At 38.7% G+C, this 15,471-nt stretch overlaps 1 protein-coding gene across 1 annotated transcript; it reads left to right on the top strand.

The window, feature by feature from the left end:
- The first annotated feature begins 14,495 nt into the window (after positions 1–14,495).
- LOC122282286 (ankyrin repeat-containing protein BDA1-like) lies at positions 14,496–15,230 on the top strand. Its single transcript, XM_043094242.1, has one exon. The coding sequence runs from the start codon at positions 14,496–14,498 to the stop codon at positions 15,228–15,230; it is 735 nt and encodes a 244-aa protein (XP_042950176.1).
- The last annotated feature ends 241 nt before the right edge of the window (positions 15,231–15,471 follow it).

Genomic DNA, 15,471 nt, shown 5'->3' with positions numbered 1-15,471 from the left:
AAGCCTCAAAACAGGGTTCATAGCAGAATTTTCTGCACTTCCATTGACAGCTAGTAGTCTTAGTACATTCATGCTTTTAAACATCCCTCACTTAACCAAACTCTCAACTACATAATTAAACAATGCTTGAGTTGTAGAAAACTTAAGAAAAACATCACTTTTTTTTCTGAAAACATAGCATAAACAGTAGACAGAGCACTCGGCAACTCAAAATTCCCAAAGCAAGCTTACTGGTTAAATTAAAAATTCTCAGTGCTTACTTAGGCCATAAACCTTGAGGAAAGTATGTTTAAAATTAACAAATCTCAACCCCAGTAATTTAACACATAACACTGGGGCTTGACATAATCAAAATATGGTTTACCAAATGCTTTACAAAACACGAGGCTGGGAGCAAAACATAGCACAACACGTAAAGCTATCCTCCCTCTATTCGATTACCACCAACTAGAACAATTATGAGAGGAAACAAATGAGAAATCATTCCAGGAACTACCACACAACATTTGGCCAAGACAAAATTTCAAAAACCCCAAATACATGGCACGAGTTTGCTTATAAGCACAGTTCAATCTGCATGAAATCATCGAGAATAGAAGCATTACCTAACTTATCCTTCCTTTCAAGGTGCAAGACCAAGCATCAAACAAGAAATGGAAAAGGAAATTTCAAATTTTTTGGCTAGAACACAAGAAGAGAAATTTTTCCTTAGAAACCCTAGGTTACGATCTATAGAACCGACATCCCCCAAATCAAAACTAAATTCAATGAGCTTACCTGTGTTGGACTTTCTTCTTGAAGAGATTTTGTTATGTAACTGAAAATTTGTTTAAGTGAATGTAAATAAATTGTAGGCAATTTGAGATGCCTAAGGCCTCCACTCTTACACAATGGTTTTGATGTAGAAATTGAATAATATTCATTCATCTGCTTTAAGATTAAAGAGGAAAACAATAATTGACTCTATTTGTAACACCGGGTCCAGCACCAGACTCGCTTTTTAGTTTTTTTTTTTGGTATGAAAAACCCATTTGAAATTATGAGTAAAACTTTTGGAAGAAAGTTCCGGCCAAGCTAGTTAAATTCACATGGAGCATGTATATTTTTAAGGTTTTGTCAGGGGCCAAGATTTTGGAGAGGAAGCCCAAGCCATAAAAACCATGCTGGAATTTCCCTTTGCACTTGGTCTTGATCGCTTCATGTCCATTTTATTCATGGCATGCATGTTCCTATCCCCTCGACATTTACGGCAATAGCTCGCATTGGAGATATACTTCGCATTATGCAGTTTTTTGTTGCCCTGTCTTTTTCCTTTAGGGTTTTTCTCGAATAACCTCTATAAATACTAACAAGTATTTTTTTTTCCTCTCCTGCACATTTGCCGCAGCCTTGAGTCGTCCAGTTAAACTCCTCCACATTTTTTTTCTTCCTCCCATCATGTCCTTACAGGCCCGTGCGCTACACCACTTTTCCCCCTCACAGCCATCGTCCCCACAGGAAGTCTTGCCCAGACCTCTTTGCCTTAGATAGCCGTGAACCCACGTCGGAAACTCCACCCTCAACCTCACCATGTGACCTCTGTTTTTGTGTCTCAAAACAGAGCACGTTTTCTCGTGCGGCGACTCCAGGCTCAGCAAGGGAATTCCATGTTGGGAATTTGGTCCTTCAAATTCACCCCCCCAGGATCTACCCTTTGCAGGAATAGCAAGAAAAATAGAGAAATAATAACAATACAAGAAATTTACGTGGAAACTCCAAAACAGGAGAAAAACCACCAGACCCAGAGAAGAAAATTCACTATGTGAAAAATTGTTACAATTACACAATTTTTCTCCTCACCACACCCACAAAGCTACCCCACTAGCAAATATTTAACTCTACACCTCTTCCCCTTTTACAAAAGGTTAATAGAGGAATTTAACTAAAGTCAAAAGTTACTAGATAAGCTTTCAACTGGTGCACTTAAACTAAGAGGCTAAGCCTCTTATTTATAATTTAAGAATTTGCCTCTCATTTGCTCACCCACCGATGTGGGACTAAAAAAGTACAAAACTCAACAATTTCCACCTTGCGACTTTGACTGGTCCCACAGCCAAGCTCCACCTCAATGAAGATCTTCATAACTTTCGCTATCATGCTTCACCATAAAAGCATACCCACTCAGAATAAACCAATTCCAAGCATTTCACTTCGGCCCATGTCGAAAACAACCTTGCTGAAAATTATGGTGTAACTTCCACATTTGGCTCTCCTGGAAGTTCATCAGCCATCGACATGAATTTCCTCCACACACCTTGCATCAATGCCAAACCAATGCTTGTGTGCAAACTTGTGGACCCGCTAATATTAACACATCCTCTATCATGGCAACTTTGGGAATTAGCGGCATGTCATGAGGATGTATATGTCTCTTTTTAAAGATCAAAATCTTTCATGGAGAGAGACACAATATTAGCATCAATATCAGTATCTCCATTTACTGACTTGGAGCCACTTGCCGAACCTACTCCAGCTCTTGGACAATTTTTCTTGACGTGCCCAGATTGTCCACACCCTCAGCAGACTACTTTTTTCTTCATGGAGTTCTTCATCTTCCCATTTCCAGCTCCTACCATCGCTAAGTTCTTAAGTGGAACATTACTTCCACTACTTAGTCTTCTCTCTTCAGAAAAGATTTTACTGGTAACCTCTGAAAAAATTATTTTCTCATTCCCATGTATCAAAATAGGTTTCATGTGCTCATAGGAAGGTGGAAGAGACCAGATGAGTCTCAAGGCTTGATCCTCATCATCAATTTTAACTCCAATAGCTTCTAGCTCAGCGACAATGCCATTGAAAACGCTTAAATGATCTGAAATAGTTGTACCTTCACTCATTCACAGTGTATGAAACTGTTCCTTTAGGTACACGCGATTTGAGACGCCCTTCGTCTGATACAACTCTTCGAGTTTTTCCCAGAGTTCCTTTGCCGTAGATATTCCATGCACATTTGCAAGAACATTTTTGGCCAGGCACAGACGTATTGCACTTGCTGTTCTCAAATCCAGATCCTCCCAATATTCATCGCTCATTTTAGATCTGCTACTTTCATCAGTCACACTAGTACCAGTGCTGACTTCATGTGTTGGTCTGCCCTTCAATGCCTTGTGTAATCCTGATTGAATCAAGACATCCTTGACTTGTACTTGCCACAAGCCAAAATTGATTCTCCCATCAAATTTCTCCACCTCAAATTTGACAAGATTTGAAGGTCTACTTCGTAACATTGCTTTGATGAATTTACTGTAGAAATGAATAGTACCTCACTAAGTCAGATCCCAGGAAAGATTGGAGGGTCACAATGGACACACTTAATTTCCAATCTCCTAGACAGAACCTCCTTAGACTGTACATATCCACACTACCACACCAAAGCTCCACTCTACAAAAAGAGCCTAGTGGCTCTGATACCAATTGTTGGGAATTTGGTCCTCCAAATTCACCCCCCTAGGATCTGCCCTTTGCAGGAATAACAAGAAAAATAGAGAAATAATAACAACACAAGAAATTTACGTGGAAACTCCAAAACAGGAGAAAAACCACCAGACCCAGAGAAGAAAATTCACTATGTGAAAAATTGTTACAATCACACAATTTTTCTCCTCACCACACCCACAAAGCTACCCCACTAGCAAATATTTAACTCTACACCTCTTCCCCTTTTACAAAAGGTTAATAGAGGAATTTAACTAAAGTCAAAAGTTACTAGATAAGCTTTCAACTGGTGCACTTAAACTAAGAGGCTAAGCCTCTTATTTATAACTTAAGAATTTGCCTCTCATTTACTCACCCACCGATGTGGGACTAAAAAAGTGCAAAACTCAACACTCCACGCCGACGCCCCAACAACTCCATGACCTGTAACTGCCCAAACACTTTGTCGTCGTCGCTTTGCTACCCTCTCGGTAAGTATTCTGTGTGGTCTCTCCCTCTCTCCCTTCCATGGCCTACGGACCTCTTTCTCTGTCTATCTCTCATCACTCTCTCTCTCTCTCTCTCTCTCTCTCTCTCTCTCTCTCTCTCTCTCACTCCCATGCTCAGCCGCTTAGACCAACTGTATTTTCGCCGCACCACTATGATCCGTGTTGTGCACTCGCCGTCGCTGAACCACAGCTCAGTCGTGTCCTGCTCTGTCGCACGTTGTTTCTGTCTTTATTTTTTTTTTCCTTTTTAGGTAAGAGATATCTTTCTGGTCTTAAGAGTTATTCTATTTTTTTTTAGGTTGCTATTAAGTTTGCATGCAGGAGGTCATTAAACTACGGTCTTACCCTTAAGCTCAACTATGGCAAGTATGATGGTTTCGGTTTAGGATGGACATTTTGTTGAAGGTGTTTTGATCTTACGTTGGGCCTAGCTTGTGATGAGTTTATTTTTTATTTTTATATATTAATCCTGGGTTTATTGCAAAAGGTTGTATCAATGTTTTAAGATGTTTTTGGACCTGTGTTTTAAAATTGGTTTGGGTCAGGTTATAGTTTTTACGGAAACTATATATATATATATATTAGTGAACATTAAGTTAATAATGGATGGTTTTGGAAAAAAGATTGTATTTTAGATTTCAAGGATTTAGAATAGGCTAATTTAGCATTTCGAGTTTAAATATCGAAATATATGTTTGATAAGAAATTTACAAGAATTACTTGATTATTTTTATAGGTGGCAAATAATGTATCTTCCGTATTATTGAGGAAATTTATGAAAAGCTAAGAAAACTAGGTAAGTAGGGTTCTTATGCTAGGTTTTACACAAATAGTTGATACGTGGGTTGACTTTTTCTGAAAACTTTGCATGTTTTTTTATCAAAACATGGGAAAAACAACATTGGTCATTTCTTTGCATTACTCATGAAATTGGTATGAAAAAAGAAAAATATTTTTGTCATGTTGTATCTAAAATGTGAAAAAGAGTGATATGAAAAATATGAAAATTTGTGCATTTATTTAGAAAGATGCTCTGACCTTATTTTTCAGTATGTGAGAAGGAAGGATTTGAATATTTTTGCTACTCTATTTTATTTAATATGGCATCTGAAAACCTTTGGCATGGTGTATTGATTTTGTATCTGACTCTGTCTCTGCTTTGCTGTGCTCTGTTTAGGTTGGTACCAACTTATCTGTCCCTGAGTGCACCCACTTTAGAAACAAAGTGGTTTTTATGTAGTCTTTTCTGTGTGTACACTCGGGGCTCCGAGAATAATAAGGGGAAGATTCACCTTTGTCTCTACCCTATTTGGCCATAGGGGATAGCACAACCCTACCACGGGGGTTAAACATGGTCTCTGCTTTGTGAGATGCTCTATTTTGATATGATGATGATGCTTAGATTATGCTATGCTAAGAAAATTCTAAATAAGAACATTTTTTACCTTTCGCTCTGATATTTTTTTATAACATGTTTCTGTTTCTGTACTCTGAATAACGTTAAAAATCTATTTTGTTCTGCATGATAACCCTAGAAAACATTTTATTCTTCATATTGTACTCAATAAATACTCATCTTTGCATGCTAGTATATGCTCTGTACTTGTTAAGTTGTTGATAACTCACCTATTTATCTCCATAATATTTTTTAGATAATTTTGATGGTTTAGCTGAAGAACAATAGTAGGAAGTTTTGGCAAGGTGTGATAATTGTAGTAGAATAAGTGCTCGAGGGTACAAGTGCTTATTTGAGAATCGTAGTTAGTAAATTGATTTATTTTCAGGTATTTTGATTTGATGAGTTAAGGATATTTTCAAATCTTTGGAGAGTTTTTAATTTATGTTATTGAGTATTTCTTTGTTGTCCCTATGAAGGAACATGGATATTTGGGTTGGATGAATAAATTAATATTTTATGGAGTTTTCTGAATTTTATAGTTGTGATATTGAAATTGATATGGAGTAATAAGAGCTAACTCTCTGAACCTTCCGAAACAGGGCGTTACGCTATTAACCCACTTACATGACACAACCCCATAGATCAATAGGCTGACCCATGTCTCTACTAAGTTACCACTTAAAACAGAAATTAGACTTAGTCAACACTACAGCCCACAACTCTCAACTCAATGTAAAGCAATACTGATTATAGATGGACTACAATACCCTGACTTTATAAAGAAAATTACAAAGACATCCAGATCCCCTTAAGACATTTCTTGAACCTTATGAAACCCTAGTCACTGCACATAACATGCTCCCTTCCTTAGGAAACCTTGACCTCAAGGTTGGGATAATGTCGCCTAAGACCTTCCAGATCCTCCCATGTCACATCTTCCTCCCTAGTGCCCTTCCACTGAATCAACACTTCAACTCCTACTCTTCAACCCTTTTTCAGTAGCCTTCTTTGTATTATCTTCTCTCATTCTGGTGCCAAAACTCCTTCAAGTGTTATGATGGGAAGGGTTTGTAGGGGTTGACCAGTAGCTCCAAGCTTCCTTTTAAAATATGATGAGTGAAATATTGGATAGATGAGGGAGTTCGGTGGTAGCTCCACCTCGTAGGTGACCTTTTTGATTCGCCTCGTTATCTTAAAATGCCCATAGTATTTGGGCAAGATCTTTAGATTCCTTATCATAGAAACCGACATATGATGATATGGGCATAATCTAAGGTAAACCTATTTGCCCTTCTTGTATTCTTCATCCGTTCTTTTGAGATCTATGTAATATTTCATCTTAGCCTGTACTTCTTGCATATTTTCTTTAACGTATGCAGCTATGTAATCTCTAGTTCACATCTCTTCCTCAACCGCTTGAATCTTCATGGCTCTTGTTTCATATGGTAATAATCATGGTGGTGGCTGTCTATACACAACTTCATACGGTAAGATCTTGGTTTAAGAATGGGTAGAGGTATTGTATGAGTATTCAGCCAAAGGTAACCATCGTAACCAATCTTTTGGTTGATTACTCGAAAAACACCGATGTGATACCCTGTTTTTACGTCTATTTTCATTGAAGGAGTTGTTTTTAATTTAATTAATATATTAATTCTTTTATTTTAAATTATTGTATTTTAATTGGTTTTATTTTATTTGACGTGGTGTTTAATTTATTTTAGTCGTTTTATGTTTTTTAAAATCGTTTTCGTCAGGTTAGTTTTTGGATTCCGGAAGTGAGGATTGGACCTCATTTTCTTTCTCCATCTTTTCTTTTCTTTTTTTTCCTTTTTCCTTTTTTCCTTTTTCTTTTTTTCCTTTTCTTCTTTTCTTCTTCTTTCTTTTTTTCTTCTTCTTCTTCCTTCTCTTCCCACACGCCCGACCCCTCTCTCTTTCTCACCAACGCCGTCCAGCACCCCCCGCACAGAACCACCACCGTCGGCTGACGTGGCCGACACAGCCACCACCATCCGACTCCCCTCTGGCCGGCGCACCACCCCACCAATTTCCAGCCATGCCACCGGTCACCCCCTACAGCCCATCTAAGCCGCACGACTTTTTGCCATTTCCAACGCCGTCGCTCCACCTCTGACCACCACATCTTCACCACTTCTTCCCCTACCTCTTGTCATCCTAACCCACCCATTTCCAGCCCCGATCCATTGCCGGAGCAGCTCCCACGAGCTCAACTCCGTTCAGCCCCATTTTGCACTTCCACCGCCACCCTCGGCCAAATCTCACTTCCTTTATCTTCATAAACATCTCAAGGCCATTCCCTATCAATTTCGTGTCTTGGTTTGTCTCCGTTCGAAAGTCGGTAATTTACTACCCACGGCTATAGTGTAAAATACACTGTTACGTTACTTTTTCTCTACCGTTTGCAATGTCGTAAGCTTTCGAAAAATACCTTATAGCGATGTAAGTATTTTTCAAACTCTACTTTTAGATTTAAATACATTTTGCTCTTACAATAATTATTTGTTGGATTGGTTGGTTGATTTCGAATTGAGTCTGAGGAGTTCGGGGGTCAGATGGATTGATGACGGAGTTGCTTGGTTTGTTGATTTGTGTTTGGTTGGTTATTTGTGCCTTGAGGCGTGCATTACATGGAGCATACATCTACATTTTATTTAAATTGAGAAAATCCTGTTTTATTTACGTAAATGGATTTTCAGATGCGTGTGTATCACGACCCCAAGCCGGGATGGGGTATTATCTCGGTGGAGCTCCTCTGGTTACTCGGGAGCATAATATACTGAGTGACGTCCCCTGAGTTGCTATTGGGCGACAACGGGAGCGGGCGGGATGGTAATGCTCTCGTACCGACTGTGTGGCCCTTCGCTGGCGAGGGCTAGAGGATGCTTGGCTACGTACGTGCAGGGCACGGAACTGGGCATCGCTCGTTTAGGTGTCACACGCGTGGTCATTACCTGCGGTGTGGCACAGGAGCTAGGGTGTGCAGATGACCCCTAGGGGAGGTCATGGTGCATTCGGATTAATTGGATATTGGATTGAGTTGGTTTTAGGCCAAATGAGACTTTTGGCGTGAGTTGGAAAGTAATATGTTTTTGGGGCCAAATGAGATTTTTGGCGTGCGTGGAAAAAATGTGGTTTACAGGTCATGTGCATTTGCATTCTTTTATGCATATTGTTTGAGTTTTAATATGCTTTTATCTAATGGCGTTGGATCTTACTTACTTGCGGCACAATTTTTGGTACCGTAGATTTTGATGCAGAGATCGAGGAGGAGGAGGAGGATGAACCCGGGAATGCGGCTCCGCCAGAGTATTAATTTGGGAGTTTATGCTTTATAGTTGGTTTTGAAACGATATTTGTGGTTTGTAATATTTTATTATGTATGTTTTGAACAGCTTTGTTTTAAACAAAGAAAAATTCTGATACTTAGTTATATGACTTTGTTTATCCGCTGCGTGTTTTTCTTTTGCATATTTGTTGCTTGTACACACACTTGGCACTTGGCGATAGGGTGGTGACCCGTGATGGCATCATCCGGACGTCTCGATTTTCCCGTATCTGTACGTGGGATTTGGGGGCGTCACAACCTTAAATAAAACTCAAGTGTCTTGTTCATGGCCTTAGTTTGCCCACCAATCTCGGTGATAGGCTAAACTTAACAAGAGCTCAGTACCACTGATCTTGAACAATTCCTTCCAAAACTGACTTGTAAATACTAGATCTCTATCATTGACTATGGTAAGGGGCAACCCATGCAACTTAAACACATTGTCCATGAAAATCCTTCCTATAGTCAAGGCTATATCGGGATGGTCAATAGCCATGAAATGAGCATATTTAATTAGCCTATCTATCACCACTGTTATCACTATTTTACCATCCAAAGGGGGTAAACCTTCAATGAAATCCATAATAATATCTTCCCAAAATTTTGAAGGACCAACTGGATGGATGGCTTCAATCTTGTTCCTTTCACATACATCACACTCACCGACAAAGGCCTTGACCTCACTATTTAATCCAGGCTAGAAAAACTCATTTTTTATTCTTGCTTGTGTTTTATGTAGCTTATGTGACCACCTAATGGGCTACTGTGAAACTGATGTTGGACTTGTTTCTGAAATGGCACCAAAGATCCAAGATGGAGCCTCCCTTTATAAAAGAGGAGCCCATTTTGAATTTGGTAATGAGATTGGTCCAAGGCCCCTTGATGGAGGTGGCTTAATAGTTGCTGCAACTGAGGCTCTTGATAGTAAGCTTTCCTTAATTCATCTACCCATTGTGCCTGCACTTTACTGACTGCTTGAATTGTTTTTTGGTTACTGTGGTTGAAGTGTGTTTGGTTGCTGTGTTTGGGCTTGGTTTGTAGTGAGGGCTGAATTTGTTTAGTCATCGAAATGGACCTGACAGAGGGCATTAGCCACCACATTAGTTTTTCCTCTCTTGTATTCTATGGAGAAGTCATACCCCAGTAGCTTAGATATCCATTTTTCTTCAAGAGAGCAGTGAGGGAAGCTATTATAGCTCCATATCCTTAAACAAACTTCCGATAACATCTAGTGAGGCCAGAAAACCTCTTAAGGCCTTGAGATTTTTTGGTATTTGCTAATTTTGTATAGTTGTAAGTTTCTGAGGGTCAGCCCTTACTCCATCTTTAGAAATCAAGTGCTCCAAATACTCCACTTCACTACACACAAAAATACACTCGGAAGTCTTTGTAAAAACTTGGTGAGATTGTAAAACCTCCAAAACAGTGTGCAAATATTGTAAATGTTCTTATAGAGACTTGCTATAAATCAAAATATCATCGAAAAACCTCCTTAAATAAGGTCGAAAAACCTCATTCATCAAGTTTTGAAAAGTTGATGAAGCATTGTTAAGGCCAAATGGCATTACCAAAAACTCATAGTGACCTTCATAGGTTCGAAAGGTAGTTTTGGGAATGTCCTCGGGATTCATTCTAATTTGATGGTGCCTTGACCTTAGGTTTAGCTTAGAAAACACTTGAGCCCCATAGAGTTCATCCAATAGTTCATCTATATTGGGTATAGGATACTTATCCTTCACTGTATCTTTATTTAGAGCATGATAATCCACACACATGCACCATCCCCCATCTACCTCTCTAACCAATAAAACTAGAGAGGAATAAGGACTTTGGCTACCTCTACTAATTTCATTATTTAATAGATGTGCTACCTACATCTTAATTTCCTCTTTTTGATAGTAGGGGTACCTATAGGGTCTTACACAAGTGGGTTTGGAACCGAGTTGCAATAGAATTTTGTGATCATGGCTTCTAGGTAAGGGCAGGCCACGAGTTCATTAAAAACTCCTTTAAATTTGTAAATAACATCCTATACAGCCTGGGAACAGGTTCTTGAGGGTTTGTATTCCCGTATCAGTCAGTCTATTTAACCCCTACACATACTCAGCTTCTTCCACAATCCTGCTTGGTAACTAAATTCCCCTCAATCTAACATCCACATTATCAATATTCAATGACATAATCAGATCTGAAAAATTCCAAACTACATTTCCCAACTTCCTTAACTAATCCATACCCAACACTATGTCATATCCCCTAAAATTAGCAAGTACAGATCAGAAGTAGTATGCAAACATTGCAGTAGGAGTGAGATAGCCCTACATAAACCCAAGCAAGGAAGATTAGTTCCATTAGCTAATTATACTAACTATTGGGTTTCCTCTAGTGGCAGTCGAGTCCTCCTTGCTACATTTGGGTCAATGAAACTATGTATAATCCTCGTGTCCATGAGGACTATCACACTAGTTTTATTGATAGCCACAGTTATCCTCATAGTCTTCGGAGCCAATGAACATTTCACAACATGTAGAAAAATGCCTAACAATTCACCTTTTTCCTCCTCTTCTTCTTCCCTTTCTACTGTTTGGATAATAGCTAAGGACCCCTCATTTTCCTCTTTCTTAATTTCATCTCCTCCCATTCCTTCGAATAGAAAGAGTCTAGGTCTATTACATCTATGACCTAGTTGGAACTTTTCATCACAAAAATAACAAAGTCCCTTATCCCTTCTCTCTTGCATTTGAGCTGGTGTTATTTTTTTGAATGGCATGGCTAGTTTTCTGTTGGTATTAGGGAATCTGTTGGAATTTTTTTGGTAATTTTGATTTGAGAATCTAGTTTGGACTTGGCTGAGTTGGGTAATTTTTGTTACTATGACCATTGGTTCTCCTTATCACTTCCTCTTCTTGTAATCTAGCTAAACTAAAGGCAGCTAATAATATAGTTAGTTTGAACATGGTCACTATAATTCTAAGATCATCTCTTAATCCACTCAAAAAAGTACTTATTCTAAACTCTTATGTTACTTCTTTGACTTTGTTAGATAGCTCTTCAAACTGAGTTTGGTACTCTTCTACTATATTGGTTTACCTTAATTTAGTGAATTGCCCCACTGGATCCTCATATGTTGAGGGTCCAAATCTCACCCTTAAGACAATGGTAAACTCATCCCAACTAGGCTGGATTTCATAAGCCAAGAATATCATGAGAGGGCTTTGCCCTCCATGTGGAAGAAGGCTATTTTAATCCATTGGTAATCTGCGTGTTATAATATGAGAAAAACTATTCTGCTTTTAAAACCCACTCATTAGGCTCAACCCCATCAAACTTTGGAAATTCTAATCTAAGAGACCTTGCCTGTATACCCACATTTTTCTAAAATAAAGGATTGTTACTAACCTGGGTATGCTGATTAGAAGATCCCTCTCCAGAATTCTGATTCCCAATCATCCCCACTCTCTGTTAATAACTTGAGGCCAATTTATTTAACTGTTGCAGTACTACATCTAACACTCCTTTATGTTTTTCTTGTTCTTCTCGTAGGCACAGATTCTCCCCTTTCAGAGATACCATTGCCTCATCAAGTTGTGCTTGCCTAGTTCCCTCAGCCACATTATAGGAATGTGGCTCTGGATACCACTGTTATGTAACTTGAAATTTGTTTAAGTAAATGTGAATAAATTGTAGGCAATGTGAGGTGCCTAAGGTCTCCACTCTTACGCAATGGTTTTGATATTGTAGAAAATGAATAATAGTCATTCATCTACTTTAAGATTAAATAGGAAAACAATAACTGACTCTACCAACCCACTTACATGACACGACCCCATAGACCAACAAGCTAACCCATGTCTCGACCAAGTGACCATTAAAAATACAAATTAGACTTAATCAACACAACAACCCACAACTCTTGACCCAACGAAAAGCAATAATAATTATAGATGGAATACAATACCCTGACGTAATAAAGCAAATTACAAAGACGACCTAATCCCCTTAAGACACTTCCTGAACTTTACGGAACCCTAGCCATTGCACATAACAGATTCTTGACTGGATCTCTTGTTGGGAGTGAAGGAATCGGCTGGAGAAATGGATGGATGGACACATGGTAGTGAAAACCAAAAGCGCTTTCATATGGGGTAGGGACTTTACATGATCTACTGCTCTCCAGCATCCAGCGACCACCATGCACCCTTCGGCAAGCTTTCTAAGGTGCCAATCCTTCAGACAGGAGAAAAATTTTGCTAAACAAAGCAGCAAATGAGCCACATGCACAATTCAAAGTTGGTGTGTGAATCCCATGCGCCTTCGCTAGGGGTGCTATTATGCCGCGCCAAGTAGATTTTCTGGGTCTAGGGTCATCGATTACTTTAGACTTGACCAACCCCCATACTCCTAGGGTGGTGTGTGTCCCTCACGTGCCATCACAATCACTGTGTTTGTAAGTTTTTTCCTCCAAGGTTGAAAATGTAGATCTATATCTTTTTAAGATATAATTCGTTATTTTTCTATGTATATTTAATTTTTCTACTGTACGTCTTTTGTTTTAGAAAAAAAAAAAACTAAAAAACACATTGTCTCTTAGACTTTTATGCATAGAGTGTATCCTCTATTCCATTTTAGATAGAGTATGGTGTTTGTTAACTCTGTCTTGGATAGAGTTGTGCTATCTCTCAGACTGTGGGTCTGTAGAGGTTTGCAGCATGCACTAGATCATGTCCGTCACGGTTATATACTGGGAAGCTATTATTGTTATAGTTGGCTTGTAATTTATGTTTTAGGTCTAGTTGTAATGTCTGTTATTGATGAATATAGTATGTTTTTATCCAAAAAAAAAAATACTAAAATACAAGTATATCCAGCTTCTTCCTCCTTTCTTTTTTTTTTTTCTAAGTCTCATTTAAACACAGAAATTATATATGTTAAAACTACCTTAATAAAGATTCATATATATTAAAATACATAAAAAGAATTTAATTTAAATAAATTAATAACATAAATCTTTCTTAATAGAACTCGGTATGATATTTATTGACCAGTGGATCATAATCAAAGTTCACTACTCACATTGGAGTAAAAGAGATCAATTTTCTGATTGCATTATACGGTTGACTGAAGTGGGTTTTCTCAAAATACATTCACTTACTGTATATTACAGCAACCATTTTGAACAAACAAAGGTTTATTTGAAAAGATCAACAAGAACAACATAAATGCATTGAAAATGAGTTTGGGAAAAATCTAAGAAATAGGTTTGGCAAAATCTAGGAAATGAGTTTAGAAAAGGTCTAGAAAATGGCAGGTTTGTGAGAAATATGTTAATAATGAAATCTAAGAGATGGTTTTTTTTTTTTTTAATTTAATTTTCTTGGTACCCGACTAAAGAAGAAGAAAATCTTTACTTCCCACTTTCTTTCTTCTTGCTTTTTTCTTTATTTCCATTTTCTGTTTGCATTTTTGCTTTTTGTTTTCCTCCTTTTTTTTTTTTCTCTTCCACGTAGTCTAGCCGCTTAACCCACGTTTACGCAGGCCGCTTTTACCTAGCAGTAATTTCCGAGGAATTCAGGGACTATAAGTCTTTGGGGTTCTTTCCTAGTCAGGCCGGCATCACTTGCATGACCATTGACCTCACCGGTTTCCACTCCCGCCACCCCTTGATAAGAAGAGGACAGCCACGCATCTTTTGCCACGAGTAATTCTTGAATCTCCTTAAAGTAGCTGGGAAAATCAGTTTCATTTTAAAGCTTAACGCATTTTCTTGAATAGCCGTCGGCTCCTCAGAATGGATCCGGAATTGAAGCGGGCCGCTGAGGAAGGAAACATTGAGCTCTTGTACTATTCCATACGAAAGCATGCAAAAGTCTTAGACGACATCAATGAGATTTCATTTGTTGACACTCCTTTACACGCTGCTGCATCTGCTGGACAGACCCGGTTTGCCATGGAGATCGCCATGTTAAAGCCGTCCTTTGCTACGAAGCTCAATCAAGATGGGTTCACCCCCATGCACCTTGCTTTACAATATGACCACACCGACCTTGTGTTCCGGCTAATTGATGCTGATAAGGACCTTGTCCGTGTCCAAGGAAAGGGCGGTGCGACTCCTTTGCATTATGTAGCACAAACTGGAAACCTCCATCTTCTGCATGCATTTCTACAAGTTTGCCCCAAATCCCTTGAAGTTGTAACAACTCAAAGGGAGACTGCCTTGCATATTGCACTAAAACACAACAGGTTCGATGCTTTTGAATACCTGGTGGGATGGCTTCGACGTGCTTGGTTTAGACATGCCGACTCGTGGGAAAGGAAGTTACTGAATTGGGGGGATGACGAAGGCAACACTATATTGCACATTGCGGTATCAAGAAATCTACCCCAGGCAAGTTCTGTCCATCCATATTTTCTTCTACTGGAATATACAATGAGAATAATGGAAGTATCTATCTCGTTGAGCATAGGTCTGGCTATCTGTAAGAATTCAATCTCCAAAGCATATACGCAGCTCTCCCTCAAGTGATATTATTACTCATGGTTCCAGTAGCTAGATTTTATTTTGTCCCTTTTTGTTTCTAGCAGTCGGACTCTTCTTTGGATATCTAGGGTACGTAAGGGAGTAGTTTAATTAGTAGCGTTGAATATTTACCGTGCTGGGATCAATAATTATGAATCTCTACATTGTTCAGGTTGTGAAGTGCTTAGTCAATTGTGCATCAGTTGAAAAAAACATCAAGAACTCAGATGGTTATACGGCTCTAGAC

Source organism: Carya illinoinensis, chromosome 11, assembly GCF_018687715.1.
Source record: "Carya illinoinensis cultivar Pawnee chromosome 11, C.illinoinensisPawnee_v1, whole genome shotgun sequence".
Classification (NCBI taxonomy): domain Eukaryota; kingdom Viridiplantae; phylum Streptophyta; class Magnoliopsida; order Fagales; family Juglandaceae; genus Carya; species Carya illinoinensis.
Note: the sequence above shows the minus strand (reverse complement) of the source record. Positions and strands in the feature narration are given on the sequence as shown.

Coding starts and splice junctions, on each gene's coding strand:
- LOC122282286 (XM_043094242.1), top strand. CDS start 14,496: ATGGATCCGGAATTGAAGCGGGCCGCTGAGGAAGGAAACATTGAGCTC.